General features: G+C 40.3%; 2 protein-coding genes across 2 annotated transcripts; both read left to right on the top strand.

Annotated features, from left to right (window-relative positions):
• Positions 1-2,089: 2,089 nt before the first annotated feature.
• On the top strand, positions 2,090-3,525 carry gem (GTP binding protein overexpressed in skeletal muscle; the record flags this gene model as incomplete). Its single annotated transcript, XM_083919060.1, has 4 exons — positions 2,090-2,444; positions 2,766-2,842; positions 2,943-3,147; positions 3,242-3,525. The coding sequence occupies 4 exons, from the start codon at positions 2,090-2,092 to the stop codon at positions 3,523-3,525; spliced, it is 921 nt and encodes a 306-aa protein (XP_083775186.1).
• A 3,823-nt stretch (positions 3,526-7,348) lies between these two features.
• cdh17 (cadherin 17, LI cadherin (liver-intestine)) lies at positions 7,349-20,516 on the top strand (the record flags this gene model as incomplete). Its single annotated transcript, XM_083917828.1, has 18 exons — positions 7,349-7,396; positions 7,834-7,929; positions 10,014-10,151; positions 10,243-10,378; positions 11,538-11,696; positions 12,027-12,179; positions 12,633-12,838; positions 12,946-13,077; positions 13,189-13,339; positions 14,350-14,559; positions 14,643-14,719; positions 14,876-15,064; positions 16,191-16,435; positions 17,409-17,539; positions 18,239-18,463; positions 18,567-18,677; positions 20,170-20,286; positions 20,422-20,516. The coding sequence occupies 18 exons, from the start codon at positions 7,349-7,351 to the stop codon at positions 20,514-20,516; spliced, it is 2,619 nt and encodes an 872-aa protein (XP_083773954.1).
• Positions 20,517-24,115: the final 3,599 nt, after the last annotated feature.

Genomic DNA, 24,115 nt, shown 5'->3' on the forward strand with positions numbered 1-24,115 from the left:
CCTGTACAGTTTTGTGACTGTGTTTTACATGATTACGCTGCAGACGGACAGACATACAAATAAGTTCCTGCTACAGTAGGTCTATCCAGGACCACATTTTGCCATGACACACACACACACACACACACACACACACACACACACACGCGATACATAAATAAATATGGGATAATGCCAAACTTCTTGGCATTTATTTTATTGGTAATAGTAGCACACCTGGAGAAGAGTCATAACGTAAGTGACCAGTTATAGTTATACAGCAAAAATGTTACTAATAGGGCCAACATTTGCAAACATTAGCTAACATTAGCCGCCATACTCGTGATACCCGACCAACTAAGGCTGCAGCAGTAAAACCTCTGAGCGTATTGAATGAATAAAGAAAAGGTTTGTTTTGTTTCTTCTGAAGCCAACTTTTCATATATAAGCAGAAACACATGTTATTTCTAACCTCAAAAGTCCTCCTAAAAGCACTGCGCTTTAATAATAACATTACAGCCTTCATTGTGTGTGGGTGTGTCTTTTTGTTTGTTTGTTTGTTTTTAAAGAAAGATAACAAACAGATTTACTGCTTCTCCGACTTCCAAAAGTAACATGTGGAAGATTTAAATGATAATTTCATGCGTCATGAACTTTGACTCTGTTCTGCAAAAGTATCTTCAGTGTGTGTCAAAGATGTTATAAAGTGTTATATTCAGACGGCAGCAGAGAACTGTTGCTTGCATCTCTGGAAGTCTGTCTGTCTGTCTGTCTTTGTGTCTGTCTTTTCTCTCTTTCTCTCTCCTTTTCTTCCTCCCCAACCGGTCAAGACAGATGTCCGTCCTCCACAGAGCTGGGTCTGTCTGACGTTCCTGCCTGTTATAGGGAAAGTTTTCGTTGCCACCGTACTCGATGGAGGAATTGTTGGGTCTATGTAAATCATAAATAAGTCATAGAGTGTGGTCTATAGCTACTCTGTAAAGTGTCCTGAGATAACTTTGTTATGATTTGGCACTATAAATAAAATTGAATTGAATTGAATTGAACTGTTTTTAGGTACTATGACACTGCTTTGGATAGTGACAGAAAAAATATCCGTTCATGTCAAACAAGACTGACACAACATGCATAAAATGATTGCGCTTAACGAATATATCAGAAATCTATCGGTACCGTTGATCATGTTTGAGGTTTGTGGACTGGTAAAGTGCAGGTGAGAGAGAAGGGTAAAGTCAGCCGCCAGAGAAAGGTGAAGGTGACATTGAAGGCTAATGACCTCTTTGTAGCACAGCACACTTTTAATGTCAACGCCCTGGTGCACTCCTTATTAGCAGAACACAAGGTTTACTTCAATCTCAATGAACTTTAATTAACTTTCTGCCTACATGTTGATCACTACCTCTGCTGACTGGTATATTTTAACTTAATTTTTACATAAAGTTAAAGTTACATCGCTCCACTGGACTCCAGCCCTGTCTTTCAATTATCAGTTAGCAAATCTATTAATCTACAAAAAAACTTATTCTATATATTTAAGGAGATTGTTTCCTTAAATTAATTTTTATATCCCTGTTGCTCAATTCAACAATACCACTTTGGTGTAAATATAAGCCGAGCCGTGACAACAGTAGGCTTAATATCCACCACATCACATCACATCCCATCACAGTAAGCACCACCTCTCTCTCCTCCTGTGTCTATAAAGCAGGGAAACCCCATCGCAGCATTAGACGCGCTCAGATGGGCTGTGGACACATGAAGAAGACACTACTTTAGGATTTACCAGCCAAGTGTTTTTGCAATGAGTTCAACTTTGTTTTTAATACGGGACACTTTGCATCTGAACTCCGGTTTATAGTAGAAATAGTTTAATCTGTTCAATAATCATTTACTGCTGAGTGTAGCAACAGAGCACATTTCTACTTATTCTTAATTTTGGGACAGTTTATTCTCTCTTTGGCATTATGATGTGTATCTGAAGCGGATAACTTTTGAGGACGAAATCGATTCCATTGACTTTCTTTTTGGGGTGTTTTCCCTAATAAAGGTTAAAAACGGTTTAAACCCACCGCTGTAAATTGGTCCAGTTCATCCTCATTTTGTCGCCGGCATGATGTCCACTGTGCGCCGGCACAGCCTCCGCCTGCAGACCGAGCTCCACCGATGGAGCATCTGCGACCCGGGCAGCCACCTGCTCACGGACAGCCTCCTGTCCCGGGTCCCCACCTGCATCTCCCGCTCCAAGTCCTGCACCAGCTCCGCCGGGGAGTCAGACGGGAGCCGCGGTAGCTGGTCATCCTCAGACTCGGTCATCTCCACCGACTCCACCGGGGAGCCGGCGGAACCCGGGAGACCGTACCGGGTGGTGTTGTTAGGGGCCAGCGGTGTCGGCAAAACGGCCTTCGCCAGCATCTTCGCCGGGGCAGCGGACAGCATGGACAGCGACGACTGCGAGCTGTGTGGAGGTGAGAAAAAGATGAAACTGAAACTTTGTATACTGTTATTATTATTATTATTATTGACAAGCTGATAAATCTGCATTTTATAATCAATTTTAGATGGATACAAAGGAATCCCCAAATAAATAAATTGCACATTATAATAACATACAGACTGAATGGATACAATCTGAAAAAAGCCATTATAATCTATGAGCACCGTGCACTTGTTAACTTCCTTTCCAATATTTCGTTTGTCTGTTTATTGTCAAATATGTAGCTGTTAACAAAAGCACTATAAGTCTGATTACTAATGTAAAATTGTCCTTGTGTTTGTTGTGTATATAGATGAATTATGTGAGAAGGATATCGAAGTGGATGGAGAGCCTGCAACTATAACTCTGCTTGACACATCGGATGCAGAGGTGAGATGAAAAAACAGCTGCATTGACTTAAATCAGAGCAGGGTACAGGGAACAACCCCTACTGTTAATATTTTACCTAATTGTGTGTTTGTCTCTGCAGACTGACAATGAATGGGCTCAGGAGCGCTACCTGCAGACAGGTGATGCCTACCTGTTGCTGTACTCTGTAACTGACCGAGCCTCCTTCCTGCGAGCTTCAGAGCTCCGGATAACCCTGAGGCGCTTCAGTCCGGCCCAGCACACACCCATCATCCTGGTGGGGAACAAATGTGACCTGGTGCGACGTAGAGAGGTGTCAGTCAGCGGTGAGGAGACACAATGTCTGTCCCTGTGTGATGAGCACTGTTCACTGACCTTCCTTTCTATATGCAAGTACTGATCATTGACTTTCTGTTTCAGAGGGTCGAGCCTGTGCTGCTGTGTTTGACTGCAAGTTCATTGAAACCTCAGCCGCCATGCAGCACAACGTCTGGGAGGCTTTTCACGGCATGGTGCGACAGCTGCGTCTACGCCGAGACTCCAAGGAAGCCAACAAACGTCGCAGGCACATACACTGTAGCGCGCGTCGTGAGAGCCTTCCTATGAAGGCCAAACGCTTCCTCGACAAGGTGGTGGCAAAGAACAATCCCAGTGTGGCGTTCTGGCTAAAATCTAAGTCCTGCCATGATCTCTCTGTGCTGTAGAGGCCTGACAGACACCTGTTTTTTTAAACTTTACACCAAACCTTTGAGCAGGTGAACAAGTTACAGCCCGGAGACAGAATGTGTAGACATGGGCCTGTTCCTGAAGGGCTCAAAGTTGGATGGTTCAGTCCTCAGGGTGTTCACGCTGAGCCAGCATGGTGCACACGAGTGGTGTTGCAACATTTCTGCACCGCCATCCATATGTTGCGGCCTAAACCAGACCAGAGTGGACTGAGCTCAGCCTGTGTAATGGGACCAGACAATCTGCAAATGAAGTGACACCTACTGATGCAAAGACTTATCTTGGAGGTTCAGAGATGGACTGAGGGAAACTAAGAGAAGGATGTGATGTTTCTGTGTTTTGAACAAAGCATTTATATGAACATTTTCTCTCCCGTCTTCTCTCTTTCTTTGCCCTTTTACTCTCATCCCTGCCAAATGTATCGCTTGTCGATCCCCAAAGTGCTAAGATTACCAGTTGTAAGCTTTTGATTAAATATGATGATCCTTTAGTTGAGTTTATTTATAACGTGTTGTATTTTGCACTTACTGTAAATAATTAACAGATTGATGATTTACTGTATTTTGCTATTTGTATGTTTCATTGTTGCCTATTGAAATAAAGTGACATCATCCAATTTGGGGGGAAAATGTTGCTTTTGTCTGTCATCTCTGAAAAGATATTAAAATGGGTGATTCAGCTTTGACACAAAGAGACAAACTTATGCAAACTATGACACATCTGAGCTGATGAATCAGGTGACATTAAAACTGTACTTTTTGTGTGTATAACGTTAGTGTATATAATAAATGTATCGGCTGATTGAGCTCAGTAATTTGGCTGCTCTGAGATGTGGGTCACAGTGTGAAACCAGACATCATGTTCACACGCCGCCTGCACAGATATCAAACTCAGTTTTGTCAGAAAAGCCATAAAATATGTTGCCACGGTAACATTCAGAGGAGCCCAGGAAGTGTGCTTCAGTTCAGGGAGCGTCAGGCAGATGGTGTTGGTGCACGGTGGCCAGAATATCTACAGAGCAGCGTTAAACATGGACCCATGCTTTACATAACAGAGTCACCTCCATCTGAATTAATGGCTCCATCCGCTGAACCGAGTCACAGGTTCTGGTTAAATAACAGTGCTGTGAAACGGTGACTCACTCACTCAGCCTGCTTTTTTCTACAGTTGCAGATTCACACAAATCTCCGCCTAGTTTCTGAGCAGCTTTCTGCAGCTTGTAAAGCTTTCAGCTCAGGATGGTAGCATGTGCCATCAGGACGTTTGGAACAAAATCTATGTGAGGTCATGAAGATAAAACTCGAATGAGAAAACAGCCTCTTTCAGGTATTTCTGTGGCATTCATTTGTGCATTTATTAGAGGTGGGGAAGTTTAGAGAAAGAGAGCCAACGCTGGAATCACACCTGCTGTTTGATGGTTTTATATCATCTGCCTTGACCTGCTGAATCACACCAGATGATGATAGGTTTGCATTCTTCTGATGCAATGGAGTGTCAGTGTAATCTGTTAGTCCTATTGTCTACACACACACAGCTCCTTATCAGGCACTGCTGCTAATGGAAAATCTGACAGGAAATGGTGCAGAGGTGCAGAGGTCAAAGTCTGAGGGGAAATTAGAAGCTGAATAATACATTTCTAGAGAACGTCCCCCCATTATTACAACCTTTTTGTTCAAAAATGTTCACTTTTTTGTTCACAATTCACACACCCACAGTCTAAAAAGTACTTGATTAATGTGAGATTCCTACAACTGGTTTGTTTTTTGGCAACTGTAACCCTTGAATAGTGCTCAATCTATAAGCATTTGAGGATTTATATAAAATCACTGGCTAATAATAAGTGATAATGGGTTGTCTTTTACACTGTGAGTATAATTTTTCTGTTCTTCCTGTCTCCTTCTCTTATTTTACAGCTACGCTCCCCATTGGCTAGCTCCACATGAGGGCAGGGTGATTAGACAATCATTAGATCCAATAAAACATAGCTGGTTAACACTTGGTTAACGTTTGACCAAACAGGATGAGGCTGCTCAGATCACTCTGAGGTCTGAGGAGTGACTCGCCTGATCTCTCCGGCAAAGGTAAGTCTCCTCGCTCTCCTGTCCACCAACTTTGGAAATGTTGAGTATTTGGAGTTTAGATTTTGGGATGTGAATAGGACCAAAACTGGACTTCTTCTCTTGGTTTCCACAGGCTGCGTTTGATTTGTCTGATTCTTTCAGTTTTTGGAAGAAGTTTTCTGATCTTCACTTGACTTTTCCAGGGCCTTTGCGTCAGGCGTTAGCATTTCTGACAGCCGACATAATCTGATCATCTTTGTGTCTACCTGGGTTGATGCCAGTGCCTGCTGGCTTTTTTGGGGCGGTGGTGGCGGAGGGAGGGGGGGGGGGGTGACCTCCAGGATTTGGATTTTTGCATAGATTTGGTGTCACAGATGCTGAAATATAGATTGACAAAGGTCATCAAGTCATTGCGCTAAAAGGAGAATCAAAGGGCCTGTAACACCCAAATCACTGTATCATACGGCTTTTCCACTTTGTCCATCAATCCCTTGCTGGACAAATACAGTTAATAATTCAATTTACTGAATATTTTTAACACTGGAAGTTAAACCAAAATGGCTATCTGTAAATTGGTAACGCCTGCATGTTGGCTTGCTAGTTAAAATATGCCAGTCAGCAGAGGTAGTATTCAACATGGAGACAGAAAGTTAATTAAAGTTCATTGAGATTGAAGTAAACCTTGTGTTCTGCTAATAAGGAGTGCACCAGGGCGTTGACATTAAAAGTGTGCTGTGCTACAAAGAGGTCATTAGCCTTCAATGTCACCTTCACCTTTCCGTGGCGGCTGACTTTACCCTTCTCTCTCACCTGCACTTTACCAGTCCACAAACCTCAAACATGATCAACGGTACCGATACATTTCTGATATATTTGTTAAGCGCAATCATTTTATGCATGTTGTGTCAGTCTTGTTTGACATGAACGGATATTTTCACTGTCACTATCCAAAGCAGTGTCATAGTACCTCAAACAGTTCTCTGCTGCCGTCTTTATAACATATGACACTTTATAACATCTTTGACACACACTGAAGATACTTTTGCAGAACAGAGTCAAAGTTTATGATGCATGAAATTATCATTTAAATCTTCCACAAGTTACTTTTGGAAGTCAGAGAAGCAGTAAATCTGTTTATCTTTCTTTTTAAACAAACAAAAAACAAACACAAAGACACCCACATTTGCAAAGACACAATGAAGGCTGTAATGTTATTCTAGTCTGTGAGACCGCTGTCACTGAGGTTAAACACTCGACACTGACCTTTAGGTATGTACATCATATCTTGTCTTGAAAGAAAAGTCACCTAAGTCTGCCGTTGCATGTAAGCTCTGACTTTCAGTTTCTCTGAGGTGGGTGGTTCACCTGGTTGTGTATGTGCAACCACACGTAGAGTTAACATGTACTCACGTGTGGATAACCCAAGGACAGAAGATGGATTTTCTTTGTCCTTATGAATCAATTACACATTGTGCTGAATAGAGAAAAGCGTACTGAGGCAAATTGTTTCTAGAAGGACTCAAGTAGCAATTATACATATCACTTTCCCTTATTCCTACAAGCATGAGATGTGAATTTTACAGCATACAGAGGTGAATTATATGCCTTTTAGAATATAAATGTGTAATTTAAATCCTCCTCTCATGTCACCTCTCTGCTTCCTCAACCACCTGCTTTCTCCCTCCCCATTTCTTACATATCCTATCCCACATATCTCCTCCTCCTTTCCCAGACTGTGATCATGACACCCATGATGCATCTGTTGTTGCTCCCACTCCTGCTCAGCATAGTGAGTATGCTGCAACTGTTGCTCTTGTTCTTCAATACATATTCATAATAAATGTACAAATACATAAATCTGTAAAAGGATGATTAGAAGTGCACATGTGTATATTTTTTCTAAAGGGATTTGAAGCAAGGTAAAAGAAATGTGTGCAAAAAAAACCCCACCTTTGGTAACTTATTTAAAATACTAAATGAAGGTGAAAATTTGAGTTAGTCTTTCGTCTGTAGACTTTGCTCCCCTGGGATACAAGAGTTTCCCCACTTGTCGTGTATATTTGGTTCAATAAATAACTGGGCTGTAAAAAAAACAACCTTCCCCTTAATGCCTGACTACATTCAGCTACAGTACAGAGCTTAAAGAAAAGGGCAAATGTGGGCGTGAATGTCCTCAGCCTGTACTATATTCAGTGACCTTTGACCTCTGTTTCTGTGCTCTGATAGGCTGCTGGGAAGGATCTGGAGGAAAAGAAGGGCCCGTTTGAGAACACACAGCTGGATGTGCCAGAGGGGACACCAGTGCCATATCCTATGTATCAGGTACAACACACACAAACACACATACACACACACACACACACACACACACACACACACACACACACACACACACACACACACACACGCACGCACGTAAGCAGTGGTGGGAAGTAACATTTACTCAAGTGTTGCACTTGATTTATTTAGATGATTTTAATCCAGGTCTGTATCATGGCAATGTGGCTCAGTGATAGAGTGGGTCGTCCTCTAATTGAGAAATCGGCGGTTCGATACCCAGCTTCCCTGGTTCACATGTCGAAGTGTCCTTGGACAAGACACTGAACCCTGAATTTCTCCCCGTGCTGTGCATGGGTGTGTAAATGTGGTGTGCATGGTTCGATTAGATTAGATGGTATGTAGATTCTGCCATCAATGTGAATTTCTGTGTGAATGGGTGAATGTGACAAACACTGTGAAAGCGCCTTGAGTAGTCAGAAGACTAGAAAGGCGCTATATACCGTAAGTACAAGTCCATTTACCATTTACCATTTACCATGTGGGCATTGAGTTCAGATGAATGGTGTTTGGAATTGTCTCAGTGGTGGAAGTACCCGGTGGAAATGAGTATAGTAGATTTGATGAAATACACTGAATAATAATAATAATAGATACATTATGACACAAAACAACACGTCTCCAGCTAACACCATTCATCTGAATGCAATGACCACATTGCCATGACACAGACCTAGATTAAAATTCTTCCTTATTGAATTTTATCCATACATGTTGTCTACATTTTATTTATGATTTATTTGTATTTATTATTATTTTATTTATTTACGAGTCTGTTTACTCCATGTAAAGCCAGTGAAGCATATACTTGTGTTTTCTTTTGGTTAATTGCACATCCCTACTGTGACTGTCTGTAGGGGTTGCAGGTTCAAAGTTATTAATTGCATTTTAAGTGAATAAAATGCTGTGCATTGAGCATGTCTTGATTTGGAGTTCATTCACTTATATGAGCTACAATACGTATGTAAAAATGTCTTGTAATTACTTATCAACATAATGGCATACAGAATTTAACATACGTGTTAAAAGTTGGATTTTAAAACCATTTATTTACATAAACATATAACAATTGGTATTCAGATGTTTAATATTGACTGAAAAATTCTCAGAGAAGCAGATTAACTCAAACTTCTCAGAAAATGTTACTGAAATACCTGAGGGAATATCATTTGTAAATTGCAGTTTTGGTTTTATGATCGAAATTGAACAAATCGCCCAGTAGGGCACCTATATATGCCCTACTGGAGGCATATATATATATATATATATATATATATATATAGTCAAATGACATAAAAATGGTCAAACTGCATTACATCAATATTTTGTCATTTGGACGACGCTTTACGTTCTGATGCTTACATGTTTTTATTTATTTACAATAGTTTTAGTAGTAGTAGTTTTCATTTTTCATTTGTCCCATATCAGGTTTACACAGGAGTGTACAAAAACAGGTTTTACAATGCGGTCATTTCATATGGACTATTTATTTATTGACTTACCAGAGAATACACTATGTTGTGATGTACAGTAAATCGCTATTGAGATATGAAATGGCCCATATGAGGCTATATCGTCCAGCCCTACTTCTTCTCCATTGATTTTAATATTGTACATTTTACTCCATTACAGCTGTAGTTATAATAAACTTTTAAGATTAGGAATTTACATTTAAAGGACTTATGACATACTTTAAAAATGCAATACAAAACCCCTTATACATCTACTTGCCACAGGTTTGAGATGTGTTGGTCTACACTAAACATGGATTTTCATAGGTTTCATAGAGTCCCAGAGAAAACATTCTTCAGTATTTCACAAAATGCAAAGATAAGTGAAAAGTAAGAAAAAAAGTTTTTTCCCTTTCCTCTCCTAAACATCCCACAACCCCTCAGATCTATCTTGTGACCCTTTGGAGGGGCTCACCCTTAGGTTGAAAACTACTGAGCTATGTATTTGTTGCCTTTTGTCTGTGATCACATGAAGGGTCAAATGACTCTAAATCAATCTGATATTGTTCTCACAAGTCTCTTTATTTTTCTCCCTTTCTCCCCATCTTTCACTCGTAGTTTCAGGTGACCCATCCAGGTGTTAATAATTTCAGGCTGAATGGAGAAGGTAAGGAAGACATTAAGATTTCAAAGGACGGTTGGTTGTTCCTGGAGAAGCCTCTGGATTGGTCTCGAGAGGACCATTACATGATCATGGTAAGGTGGTCCTCACTTTTACTTTTGCATTGTAGTAGCTATAAAACATGCATTTACACATATTTGCTTTTGTGTGCACGGCTATATCCAGGTGGAGGCTCTGGCAGATGATGAAGTTGTGGATGGCCCGGTTTATGTGACCATAAATGTGTTGGACGTCAACAACAACGCTCCGTACTTCAACCAGAGCGACTACACGGCTGTAGTCAGAGAAAACAATCCAGCAGGTATGTATTACAAGAATTTAAGTAAGAGGAGAAAAAGAAAAAAGTTTAAACCAACAGTGGCATGGTACAAATGTATACAGTGGCCTTCCTACAGTTAGTATGTTTGTACAGGTTGTTCACACTTGAAGCTGTAAGTATTGTAAGTACATACAATCCATCACAGGCAACAACAATGGAAGCTTTTGTACTTGAGAGTAAATGTGACTAAAGGACCAGTGTTCTTCTACCCCACCTTTGCTTGGGCATCGCGGCAGTTCTTAATGCCACGTGTAGATCAGTAGTTATGTAAAAACACCGGCAGGATTGTGCATTGTGTCTCCTACATGCACATGCATCCAAATAACAGTGAATTTCAAAGCTATACCATCAGAGAGAAACAAGAACACATAAACGGAGAGAAAAGGAAAACACGGTTCTTGGATTAAAGCTTTTCGAATCTGCTGTGCGTCTTTATTTCAGACTCTAGCGGATAAGCTAAAAGATACACATGTCAGGGAAATTTGTACAAACCTATTCATAGGACATGACGAATATTGCAGTTTGTAGAATTAAAAACACATGGAGTCGTGGATAATATATTTTAACTTGGTGTAAACAGCTTAGAGTTTCAATTTAAAGTTAGAACAAGCTTATACGTATATAAATACTACTATAAAGCTACTTCAGGGGAAGTCAGGATTAGGATAGAGGAAAACAGGATTTTTATGGCGGTATAAGGTTGTTCTTTGGCAGTGGGTTCTTGGCAGTGGATGTTGGTGCTTTCTAAGAGGCATCAAAAAGAAGAATATTCCTCATTACAGCTGTGAGTGTTGCAATGCAATTCTAAGCTAACTGTAACAAAGAGATACAGATGACTTGATGTTTTACGTGATGTAAAGTTCAAGCAAGTTTACGGTCTCTGCAGAGTGATTTTCACACTGTAATTAAATGAAGAGAAAACAATGGTGGTCTCCTAAAAACCCAAATGGGATGGTAAATAGTACAACAAATGTGGAGTTCATAGGCTGTAGCATCTAAAAGCACCACTGTGGTTCTTTAAGACTTCCCTCTAAGCAGTATTTCTACTGACATCCAGTCATTATACTTCTCCATTTTGAAATACTCCGACAATCACCTTGCTGTGGTAAAACTTTAAAATCAGTTTTGTGTGTTGTTTTAGGTATCCCATTTACCCGCGTGTTCGCGTTGGATAAGGACGACCCAAAGACTCCCAATGCTCATCTGAGCTACAGCCTGGTCAGCCAGATCCCCAACAAACACCACGTTCCCATGTTCCAGATCGATCCCAACACTGGAGAGATCTCCACCACAGAAGCAGGTGATAACACACAAATTATTGCACAGACATGAGCCCAGACATTGGCACACAGAACTAGGTGCAGTGTCTGCGGGAAAGTCTGTAATAATCTGTCCATCTCTGCCTGTAATCTGGCGGTATAGTGCCACTGTAAATCCAGATTACACAGATCATCTTGTGTGCTCAAGATTAACGCCGATTGGAGGCAGATTGCCTAAATGTGTCGCGTGATGTTGATCACTAATTACTTTGAGCATGTGGATGAGTCTGTGTTTGAAGATGCCCGTTTACATGTGTGAGCTGTTTGGCGTCACACTGGACAATATTTGATGTGTGTGTTTTCTCAAACAGGACAACAGATGCTTAAAGCCAGAGAAGGCATCCAGTATGCCAGAGGAGAAGATCGGAGCATTGACGCTCTGAAGACGAGGTTTAATGATTACTGTCCAGTGCAGAAGATCCCCTATGAAAATAACCCCTTCTTCACCTGTGTAGAGAGAGCAGGTTTGTATCTAGCAGAATAATAAAAAATATCAGTACAATAAAATGATAAAATCTTACGTAGATTTGAGAACCACTTATCTGCGGTTTGATCTGTGTCACACAACTGTATACACATACTTTGGATTTATCTTAAAAGTGATGAGTGATCCCAGCCAAGGGATTTGTGGTGTGTAAAATCTACAGCGTGTGATAGCGAAGGGCGGTGTCGATGTAGATAAGCACAGACTGTAATGAAGAAACGTCTGTCAGCGATTAGTGCTTTTGGTGTGACTTATTGGGTGTTGAGTTGATGCGTTCATCCAAGGAGAGTGGTTAAGCCAGCACCAATGTGACTCAGCTTTCCAAAAAAAAGAGATCTGCTTTTTTGTGATGTTCAACCCTTCAAACCTTTTTTATTTCGGTTGTCTTTACAATGGATCTAATTGCAACCCTTGTCCTTCTCTGGGCTGTCAGAAATAAGGAGGAGGAATGTGGACCCCCTGGAGGACCCGGACTTCACCCTGTCTGTGCGCGTGCAGGACCTGGCAGGAACATCAGAGAACGCGCTGAGTGGAAACGCCAGAGTGCACATTGTCGTGCAGCAAAACTTGTGGGTCAATCCTGGACCTGTGACTGTTAAAGAGCAGTTAAAGGAAACATACCCCATGGTCATCGCAAAGGTGCGGTGGGATGCCAGCTCTGCACAAATCTCAGGTTAAAGTGCACTCACCTTTATCCAGTAACTAACTCACCCACTCTGGCCTCTTTCCTCCCTTTTTGGATCCAGGTCCAGTCTAATGAGCCCAACGCCATCTACAAATTGATGCAGAAAGAGCGAGAGCTGAAATTCCCCTTCCAGATCACAGAGGATGGAGAAATACAACTGACAGAGGAGCTGGACAGAGAAGACAAGGACATGGTACACAATACATGCTTAGTTTGCTCAATAAATCTCTTTTATCCCATATGAAAATAACACTGACTTCTAGGGATGAATGATGATGATTCTTGAACTTGTGTTCTGTTTCAGTACATCCTGGTGGTGCTCGCAGTGGATCAAAATGACCAACAGGTGGATCCACCCATGGAGATTCAAGTCTTGGTGGAGGATGTGAATGACAATGCACCAGTGTGCGTGAATGAGGAGAGTGTGTTTGAGGTGCAGGAGGACGAGCCTGTAGGTAAGATGCGTGTGTGATTGTTACATGACGCATTCATGATACAATTGAGTGTGATCCATGTGCTTGAAGGTTAGGATGGTGCCTCATTCAGCCAAAGTTACTTCTATTCTCTTGCTTTGAATTAGATCTCACGTGTCTTCTGTTTTCTGTGTTTCCGGGTCCACATTTATCAATTGTTTAAGATTTACAATTAAGATTGCTCTAAAGATTTTATGTATTTAAGTGAACAGAGGCGGAAGAAGTAGACAGACAGACAGACAGACAGACAGACAGATAGATAAATAGATAGCTAGAGAGAAACTTAGATATATAAATAGATAGAGAAATTGATTGATAGATAGATAGATACACAGATAGATAAACATATAGACAGATAGATAGATAAATAGAAAAATTATAAATAGACAGATCGATAGATAAACAGATAGATAGATAAAAAGATAGAAACATAGACAGATAGAGAGATGGATAACCTTTATTTGAACAGGGAAAATCGATCAAAAATAGTTATACAATAAAAAGGTATAAAACCAAAATCACAGATACAACAGAACACAGACTAAGATCCTTTACTTAATTAAAATAAGTAAAAATCATGCATTCAAATGTTTAATTTAGTAGAAGTACAAAAGTATTAGCATCGAAATGTACAGTAAAAGTAAAAGAATGCTGAATGGCCCATTTTAAATGTATGTGCTATTGAGTGTCACATTGACAAGAACAGAAAATGAACCTGAATGGAAACTCAAAATCCAGCTTTACTCTTGTTGTTTGCCTGTCAAATTTAGGCAAATAAAGCGCTAAAAATATCTTATTCTGAATCATACATATAGCTTGTATTGATATGTTGCACAATCGCTCTGATATGTGTCTCAGAATGTGTGTCATCACTTCTGATTCTGCACTGCAGTGATATAGAGTAGGATTTACTATCACTGTAACAAGCCTCTGGAGCCTCCTCAAATTCAAGAACATTTTAATTCTTACTCTTATAACACTTGTGGTTCCAGGCAGCCTGATTGGTCTGCTGTTGGCCCATGACGACGATCAAGAAGGGACACTGAACTCTCAGCTGACTTTCACCATCGTGTCCCAAAATCCACCCACCACACCCAACGCCTTCTCCATCGACGCTGCTTCTGGAAGAATCCAGGCATTACGCACGCTGCAGAGAAAAGACCAGCAGGTGTATAACCTCAACGTCAGAGTCAACGACCAAGGTAATACAGACACACTGTATGATGTAACACACCTGTAAATAGACGTGAATCAGTTTTAACTCTGAGTACTTGTCGTCTCACAGGTTTCAGCACAGAATGTAAGGTCGTCGTAAAGGTCATTGACGTCAACAACGAGATGCCTCTGTTTGAGAAGAACAATGTAAGTATTTGAACCTCTTATTGTCTCTTATTTCACATGCTGTTTGGCTGATTTTCTTCATGTTTGTGTGTTTGTGTGTTTGTGTGTGTGTGTGTGTGTGTGTGTGTGTGTGTGTGTGTGTGTGTGTGTGTGTGTATGTGTGTGTGTCTTGTGCAGTACGGCAATCACGCTCTGTCAGAGGACACTCCTGTGGGACACACGCTGTTGACCATTAGAGCAACAGACGCTGATGACCCAGACAGTGGCAGCTCCCTTATCGAGTTCCACATCACCGCCGGCAACGATGATGACGTTTTTGCTGTAGAAACCGACGGCAAAGGCATTGGTCATCTGGTTGTAGCGAAGGTACTGCATCTCCATTCTTTACATGCCACACACGAACACACACACATGATTTCATACAACTCATTGACTTTGATCTTTTACTGTTCGCTGAAACTTTCAAGGCCCCTGTACCATAAACGGTTCATTATTAACCACCGGTGGTTTTGTATTTATGTGATATACTCTTAAGTCTATATAGGGTTGTCATTGTTTATTGATTTATTGATTTATTTTTATTAATAAATGTATGGTTTTGTCTAAAGGTCCACAGATGGTGGACTTTTGAAGGGCCAATGTAATAACGATAGTTTGGAGGGAAAAGCCAGTAAATCGGCCAATTTGAGAGTCTTATTGAAGATATAATCTACGTTGTAGTCTCGATTGATACCATAATTTAATGTAGAACAGTGAGTCCCTCCCCTCTCCTGATGTCAAAGTACCTTTGTCATAATTCATTAATAATTCCATACAATAACAACCCTAAAGCTGTCCTATATACAGTTACCTTTATTTATATATAAATTATCTCAGGAACAGTTACTTCGGGTACGGAGCCTCCTTGTGAAATGGGGAAGTACATCCCTGCATGAGTGGTGGACGCTGCACAGCCATCGGCCACTATCCAAGCCCGGTTCCACCTATTTAGATACTTTATTAAACATCCTATTGCCGCCAAATGGATAGATCGGTTGACCTTTAGTTAAGTCTATAAAATTCTGAACATACTGTGCATTTTAGTCCAAGGTCTCATCATTCTTTTGTTCAACCAATAGTCCAAAACCCCAAATTGTAAATGGCTGATATGATATAAAACAGAAGAAAAGCGGCATATCCTCGGATTTGAGAAGCTCATGTTTGACATTTTTACTTTATAAATTACTAAATTACTAATTACTAAAACAATCGGCTGTCAAAATAGTTGGTAATATCACACAAACATTAGAAGTCAAAAATAAATTTTTTCATAGATTTAGAAGAGTGTAAGTTGATTCTATAGTTGCTGGATTTGAGGTATAAATGTAAATGTAAAATTCCCTGAATAAGACATGTGAGAGATGCAGAGTTGCGACTCTGCTGTGACTTTTAACATATTCTTTGCCTCCTTTATCGCTGATTTTTTCTAACCAGCCTGCTTGTCGTCTAACAGCCTCTGGACTTTGAGTCGTCTCCCACCTACAACCTCCAGATTGATGCTCGTAACCCAGAGCCGCTGATGGCAGGTCTGGAGTATGGCAGCGAATCCACAGCCTCCGTCTCTGTGTCTCTCACCGATGTAGACGAGGCTCCAGAGTTCAGTTTGGACATCCTAGATGTGACTGTGCCTGAAAACACCACCAAGGGATCAGTGTTGCTCACCGTGGAGGCAAAGGATCCAGAGGGCAAAGAGATCAGGTAAACACACGCAGAAATAAGGAGCGGGAGCAGCAAGCAATGTACTGTCGCGGCTGGAGGCAGCAGCAAACTGTATTTAGCCACCAAAAAATAGGCCCACGGAAAAAAGTATTTCAGTTAAGTGTATGCTATATTCAGAATATTTTCCCTGCTTTACTTGTGCCAGTTAGCCCTATTTAAGTTTACACGGGGAACTGAAGCTGGTCTGTACTCTTCGACAAAAACAGTTATTTCATATCTCACAGGAGTTTGTTTGTTTTATTGTGTGACTTTGGTGTTTTAAAGGGTTAGGAACTAACACAATTAACAATCTAACTAACCGATCAAGGCAGTAGAGGTAGTAGATTCAGGTAATACACTGACTATGGGTCAGTACCTGATACTTAACCACTTTCAAAAATACTTACTTTCCCTTTCAGGTGCAGTTGCTCTACAGCCACTAGATCCTAACGACCACTATCTTTCTACAGAATTAAAGGAAATCAGAGAACTTCCAATTCTTAAAATAGAGAACTATTCACTTTCTTCCACATGACATTATGAATACCAATTGAATTTGTCAATCTTTTGTTTTGTTTTGTTGGTGTAGTAACTACAAAAACAGCTCCAAGCTGTATGCCCAAATATAGACTTGAAAACATCCTCTTCTATGCCCAAATACAGAGTTGAAAGCATCCTCTTAGAAACCTGACGGAGACAACACTGTTCTGCCTCTTAACAAGATGTACTGTATGATAGAAGACTGAACACAAACACACACATGCGTGCACAGATCAGCACAGGCTTTATTATTAAATCTCACTGCTACTGTTAGGACTATCACATGTATCCAAACCAGACTATTGATTTGTTTTGACCACCATTATTCCCCCAGGTCCTCCAGTTCAGAGCCTGGTGTGTTGTGGATGTTTTCTAAAATCTGCTCGCTCTGTATGTGTGTGCCTGTGTCTGGTTTCTGTTGTGTGTTGTGTAGTTTTAAGTTGGACGGTGACACTCAGGGCTGGCTGGAGATCAATTCTGCCACAGGAGAGATCAAGACCAAAGAAAAGCTGGACAGAGAAACTCTGGAGGCGTTTGAAGTCACGGTCATTGCATTTGAGAAGGGTGAGATTTTAGACTCATGGGTTGTTGATCAGCTGTTATAAAGGCCACAACGTTTTTAAATTAGTTCTAGTTGACCTCTTTTTAGTTTTTTTGCTGTTTAATTAAAGGTCCCCTATTGTAAAAACTGAGATTGTCATGTACGCTTTAATAATAAAGCAAGTGGAGGTGCTATATATATAGGCTGAAAGTATCAAAACGCTCAGTCCACAGAGAAATGCACACAGCCCGTATTCAGAAACAGTGTCTTTAAACGAGCCCTCAGGACTCCTGTACAGTTGCGATGTCACAAATATGCTATATATAAAGGCAGAAAGTGAGAAAGTCACTTTCTCAGAAAGTCCTTCCCCGGCTGCAATGGCGGTGCAGATTAGGAAGACCTTGAAACACTGACCGATCAGGCTACTGCAGGAGGGGGGCTCCTTTGGGAAGGGGTCTTAAAGAGACAGGCACTAAAAGGGAGAGTTTCAGACAGAGAGTGAATACAGATATATTGAGAAACAGACAGTATGAGAAAAAACTTTTTTTTTAGTTTAGTTAGTTTTTTAATATTAAAGCATGTAAGCATGTTCTAGTAAAAACCCAAAATACAAGTAAGAACCTGAAATTGAGCATAATATGGGACCTTTAAAAATTAAAACCCTGCTAATAGAGAAAAAAAAGGAGTTTCTAATCCGGAAACATTTTTCATACTTTCTGAAGAGAACCCGAAAAAGTCTTCTGAGCATGTCATGTCGGTGAGGCTGCTGGATGTGAACGACAACTTCCCCAAACTGAAGGAGACCCAGGCCTTCATCTGCGTGAAGAAACCCGAACCTGTCATCCTCAAGGCCGAGGACACAGACAGTGCCCCCTTCTCCCAGCCCTTCACCTTTGCTTTCTCCCACGGCAAGAAATCTCACAACTGGGAACTGAAAAGTATTGACGGTACGCTGACATACTGTACAACTGAAGATCAGAAGATGGTGTCAAACTAAGTTGTGAATTCAGATCATTGCATCGTTCTTGTTTCCTTTTTTATGTCACACAGGTACAACGGCTAAACTGACCCTGAAGAAAGCACCGATTGAAGATAAAACCTTCTCGCTCTCCATTAACATTTTAGACAATGCAGGCATGGGAGTCCCACAGTCGCTTGAGGGTGAGTTCAGCCTTTTAACCTAAAGCAATTCTTACCTTTCTGGCATGCAGTTAGTAAAAATTTGAACATGAACAACTCCGCCTCCCTCCAAAGTCCCACCCTGATCCCCCTGCCTATATTTATCTTATGAGACTTTTAATATATGAGAATTGAATCTTTTTGAGTTTTAACACCTTGTGGAATTCTTTTACATTTTAGTGTGCTGTACGCTTATTAGGAGCATTTTAAGATTACAAAAGAAAAGTGTAAAAATGCCAGAAAAGTAAGAATTGCTTTAAGCTTAAAGAGTTAGTATGGCGTTCAAAGCAAAGATGAAAACCAACAATGAATTGATCCTGAAGTATTGTTTTTTCAAACTCAACCTTCATTTTGATCTAAACCACACGCCTACTTAAAACCACCTCCGTGTTAATTCCCACTACAGGTGGTGCCTCCAGGACCACATTTGCCATGATGACACAAACACAGCCCCACACACACACATACACTTACACAAACTCAGATTCATAAGGTGAAAACAGATCAGTGAAGCCCCCTTCACACTGCAAACCTGAAATTATCTAGACATTACCCGGAGGAGCTGTATGTGAGAGCCAAATGTCCAAATCAGTTGGATTGGAGATCAAACGGTCCTTACCCTCCCAGCTCTCTCATACTAAATGAGGTTAATCTCAGAGTGAGCCCATGTGTGAACGCAGCCGCTCATTGTGCGGAGTATTCACAGCGACAAATTGGGTGCGTTAATGACGTTTCTACCATGTCTAGAAAATGTCTAAAGTCTTTTGTCTAAAGTCTTGTTGTGGCGCTAAATGATTAGACAAATTCAAGGAACGGCAAGTTTGTTTAGGACCAAACTGACGAACTGTCCGCATTACCGCGTTGTTTACAGTCAGTGAGAACACGTCTGAAACGGACAGTCTTCGGTTGTGTGCTGGATGTGTGACAGAGAAACTCTGGACATTGTTCTCAGTTCATATGTGAAAATGGCCTAAGCCACACTGTCACCATGTGAGATAGTTTACCTTATTACCATGAACACAGACACTGTAACTTATTTGGATTTATTTTGCTATTAATGCTGTATTAATTCACCGCTAAAAATAGTCCCCAACAAATGTACTATTTTCTCCTTTTATAGTAAGATTTGCTAAATACTAAAGTGCTGTGCTGTTCGAGGAAATTAATGAGCCTTTTATTAGGTTATTTTAGCTTATCTATACATAAATTGGTATTTTGTGAGCAATTTTTAAAAGAGTTATATCTCTATATATTTTAGCAGGAAAAGACAGGTTACACAGGATTTCCAGGGCTGAGATATTATATATAAGAGAAGGTTGCTGATGAACGAACACATTGTTTTTCTGTGTCTTTCTAATGGGATTTGTATACAGATATTAACCTCTGCATCCTTTAAATTCACAACAAAATGACACATCATGTATCTTGTAAAAGTTTAATGCACATGTGTGTTGCTCTCTACTCTCCATGCCAGTGAGAGTGTGTAACTGCACAGATCTGGGCTACTGCTACATGGCACCAGAGGGACGTGCCTTCAATTTTGGGTTGGGACCCACCGTGGGGATCCTGGCTGGCATTCTGGGATTCTGCAGTAAGTCTGACAAACTCTCAAATTAAAGAGGATCATGAACAGACGTGACCCGACGTCGTGTACAGACTGATGCTTTTATCTACTGTAGTTGTATGTTGTTGGTGCTGACTCTGTTTTTTTGTTGTCTTGCTGCAGTTATCGTCTTCGTCATAGTGATCAAACGCGTAAATAAAGATGGTAAGAAGACAGCCGAGTCCGGAGAAGAAGAGAGGAACGCCCTATCAGATTAGAGACTACAAACACACACGCACATATGTACTTTTATACTTGTGAGGACCCTAACCGTCACATCTACAAATAAATGAACAATACAAAAATGAATTAATAAATGAATCATCAGCAGAACAACTGCAGGAGTGAGGGCTGGATTTTCCAAGTTTCCGCTCTTTCAAGGTCTGAAAGTGGAATTACTGCTCACAAAGATAGATGTACACACACACACACACACCCACACACACACACACACACACACACATTTACATAAGATTATTATATTTTATTTACAAGAGAAAGCTGATTAATAAGTGCTGTGCATACTTAATTGCTGTCAGGTGGGTACCTGCTAATCATGCATTTATAAAGCTTGTTAACGTATTTTATTTGAGTTTCGCTCCCAGACTCAGGTTGTTTCATTAGCAGGTGAATCATCTCACATCATTCAATTTGTTTGTGGCCCAGAGCCTTTGTGTTGTGATTCTCTCCTACTTGAATGTTGTGTTACAGCGGGAAATATCTGTAATGTTAAGAAACATCTTACCCCAGAACGTATATGTGTAACAAGAATGCCTGTGTTGTTTTGTAATGAGCAGCCACTGCTCTGTTTCCAAATAGACAAATAAACTGGGAACCACTTTAGATTTCATTATTGTGTGTGTGTGCGTGTGTGCGTGTGTGCGTGTGCGTGTGTGTGTGCAGTACATGTCAGAGCGGGCGTGGAGTACAGCAGGTGATCGGAGACCACTGCACCTCACCTCAATATAACTTCCTCTACACTCTCTGATTCTGTCTCTGGCTATCATTTACTCTACGTCCGTACAGTAGTCAGTACTGTTGCATCCGTCATTCTCTTTTTCTCCTCCCTGACGCTGTTGAGGCCGTGCTGCTGCTGATGCTCTGAGTCATCTCTGACAGTGGGAGACAGGCTGCAGATTGTTTGCGGTGCTGAAAGGATGAATTGGTATGATTGTGGGCTTTTGTGAAGCACAAAGAGGCTGTGACACACAAAACAACACACTCTGACACACATGAGAGTTTAATGTGGGTGCCACATGTGCTGCCATGCTTTCTTCCAGTCCATGTGCCATGTTTGTGAGTAACTTTGTGTGTGTGTGTGTGTGTTTGAGATGAGTCATTTAATGGCCTGCTGCAGCTTCTAGTGTCAGAGGAGTGGTCTGAGCTACGGTCTTAATGACAAACTCAACATGGAGCCTCTCCAGTGTTAATGTCTGTGCTCTCTCCTCGTCTGTATCCCGGCAACACTTTCCACAACAACAAACACACACACACACACACACACACACACACACACACACACACACACACACCCACACACAGTTCTGGAGAGCTGGTAGGGGAAGTTGAAAGTTGGAGGAAAGACAGGGAGAGTAAACTGTGTGATGGATGACCTGACCAGCTCTGGTTATCAATCCTCACCTTCACTTGCAGACACACACCCAAATGTGCTGTTGATCCCTTTTATCCTAATATAGAAGTAGTAAAGGGATATGTCTCGCCATCACAATCGCACCAATATTTTAAAGACAAAAAGGTGTCAGAAAACCAAGATATATTATAATAAACACATTTTTATTATGCTTTTCAACATACAAAGACGCACACCGATAATACGAACAAAACACAGCGGACACAAGAACTAAACATCTGGACATCCAAAATACATTAGCGCATTCTGTACATAGCACACAATGTACTCAAAGAGATTATTTGCACTGTTACATAAATATGCTGTGGAAGTATAAATGTGAAAATATCATAGCTTCTATATTCAGTATATCAGGAAACACTCAGTCACCTTAAATTTTATCTGTAGGGCAAGAAGGAAATATACATTTATGATTTTGGAGAAAGAAATCCTAAAAATTCATCAGTCATTCCAAACTGTCCTTATTGCAGTGAATTTTTAAATAAATATTTGTACAATTTTGTTTCGATCTGTACTACAGCATATTCAGTCTGAAATGAAAACATTCCCTAACACACATTTTCAGCTTGTGACCCTTTAAAACGAAGACATCTCAATATTCAAATATGTTCATGTCTGTTGTGTATTTTATTACAATATTTGAAAGTATTTCACCACTTTATATTTAAAGAAATCCGCAATATATACACATTTAAGACATTATTTCTAGCACCCTATAATGGAGTTGTACATATATAAGGACTTGTATTTGAGGTGTTTATTTATGTGCAGTATTTGTCAAAATTCTGTTATATGTTGTTATAGAATACAGCTACAGTAGTAAACATGTATATCCAGTTGATGACAGTATAGTTAAACCTCCTCTATTAGACACATTGGCCTGACTGATGCTGCAGCATCATCTAGTGGCTGTTGACTGACTCTGAAAATAGCTGGATCAAACAACTGCGTCAGTGTTGCTACAGTGTAACTCTCAGTGCCGAAGGAAGAACTCAGATCTTTTATTTAAATAAAGGTAGTAATACCCCAGTGGTAAAATACTCCATTAGAAAATAAAAGTACTGCATTGAAAATGTACTTAAAGTAGCAAAAGTTTCCCTCAAGACCCAAAAAGAAAAAATGTACTATTTGGACCAAGTGGACTGAGTACATCAAACCAGTTAGATTAGATTTTAAATGGACTTTAAATGGACAATAAGAAATGTTGTGCATGTAAGTTTATGTTTGATCTTGTTTTATGTATACATATTTAGATATGTGTGCATAGGTAGATATGCATGATCGTATGCATGTGTATGGGGTGTTTGTACCATAGAACTCTGATGAACCAAAGAGTGAAAAGCTTCCCATGTTCAACTATGTGTAGTTAACTGGTAAATGGACTTGTACTTATACAGCTCCTTTCTAGTCTTCTGACTACTCAAGGCGCTTTCACCCATTCACACCACATCTACACACCCCTGCGCAGCACGGGGAGCAATTCGGGGTTCAGTGTCTTGCCCAAGGACACTTCGACATGTGGACCGGGGGAGGTGGGTATCGAACCACCGATCTCTCAAATGGAGGACGACCCACTCTCTCCCACTGAGTCACAGTTTTGTGTGTCCAATTGTTAAAAAAAAAAAAAGAAGGGCAAAATTTGGATATTTGAAGAAGGGAAAGTCTCAAAAATATGTTGTCTGTATATGTGTGACTTTATCGGTACACAGCAGTAACTGTGTGAGACCATATGTAAGAATGTATTTGCCAAAATAAAAAAAGTAGCAAAAGTAAAAGAACTCAAAGCGGAAAAGTGGTCCCTGTATGTATAAATTAATATTTATTCAGGACTTTAACTAAAGATTTGAATCAACCTGCCAATTGTTTCTTCCATGAATCTGTCACTTGGTTTGTAAAACATCAGAAACTAGTGAGAAACACTTGGAAATATTTAGTATTTTTGCTTGAAAAATGACTTTGGTTAATCAAATATCAAAGCCATTTCTTTCTTTTTTTCATAATTGATTTAATTATCATAACATGATATTTTAAAAGCTCTTAATATGAGTGAAACTACTTTCCTCTGAAATGTAATGCAGTGGAAGGATAAAGTAGTAGGAAATGGAAACACAAGTATAATTTCTGTTAAGTACGGTACTTCATTTGTTACATTCGACCACCTGTCAG

Source organism: Echiichthys vipera (assembly GCF_963691815.1).
Source record: "Echiichthys vipera genome assembly, chromosome: 8".
NCBI lineage: Eukaryota > Metazoa > Chordata > Actinopteri > Perciformes > Trachinidae > Echiichthys > Echiichthys vipera.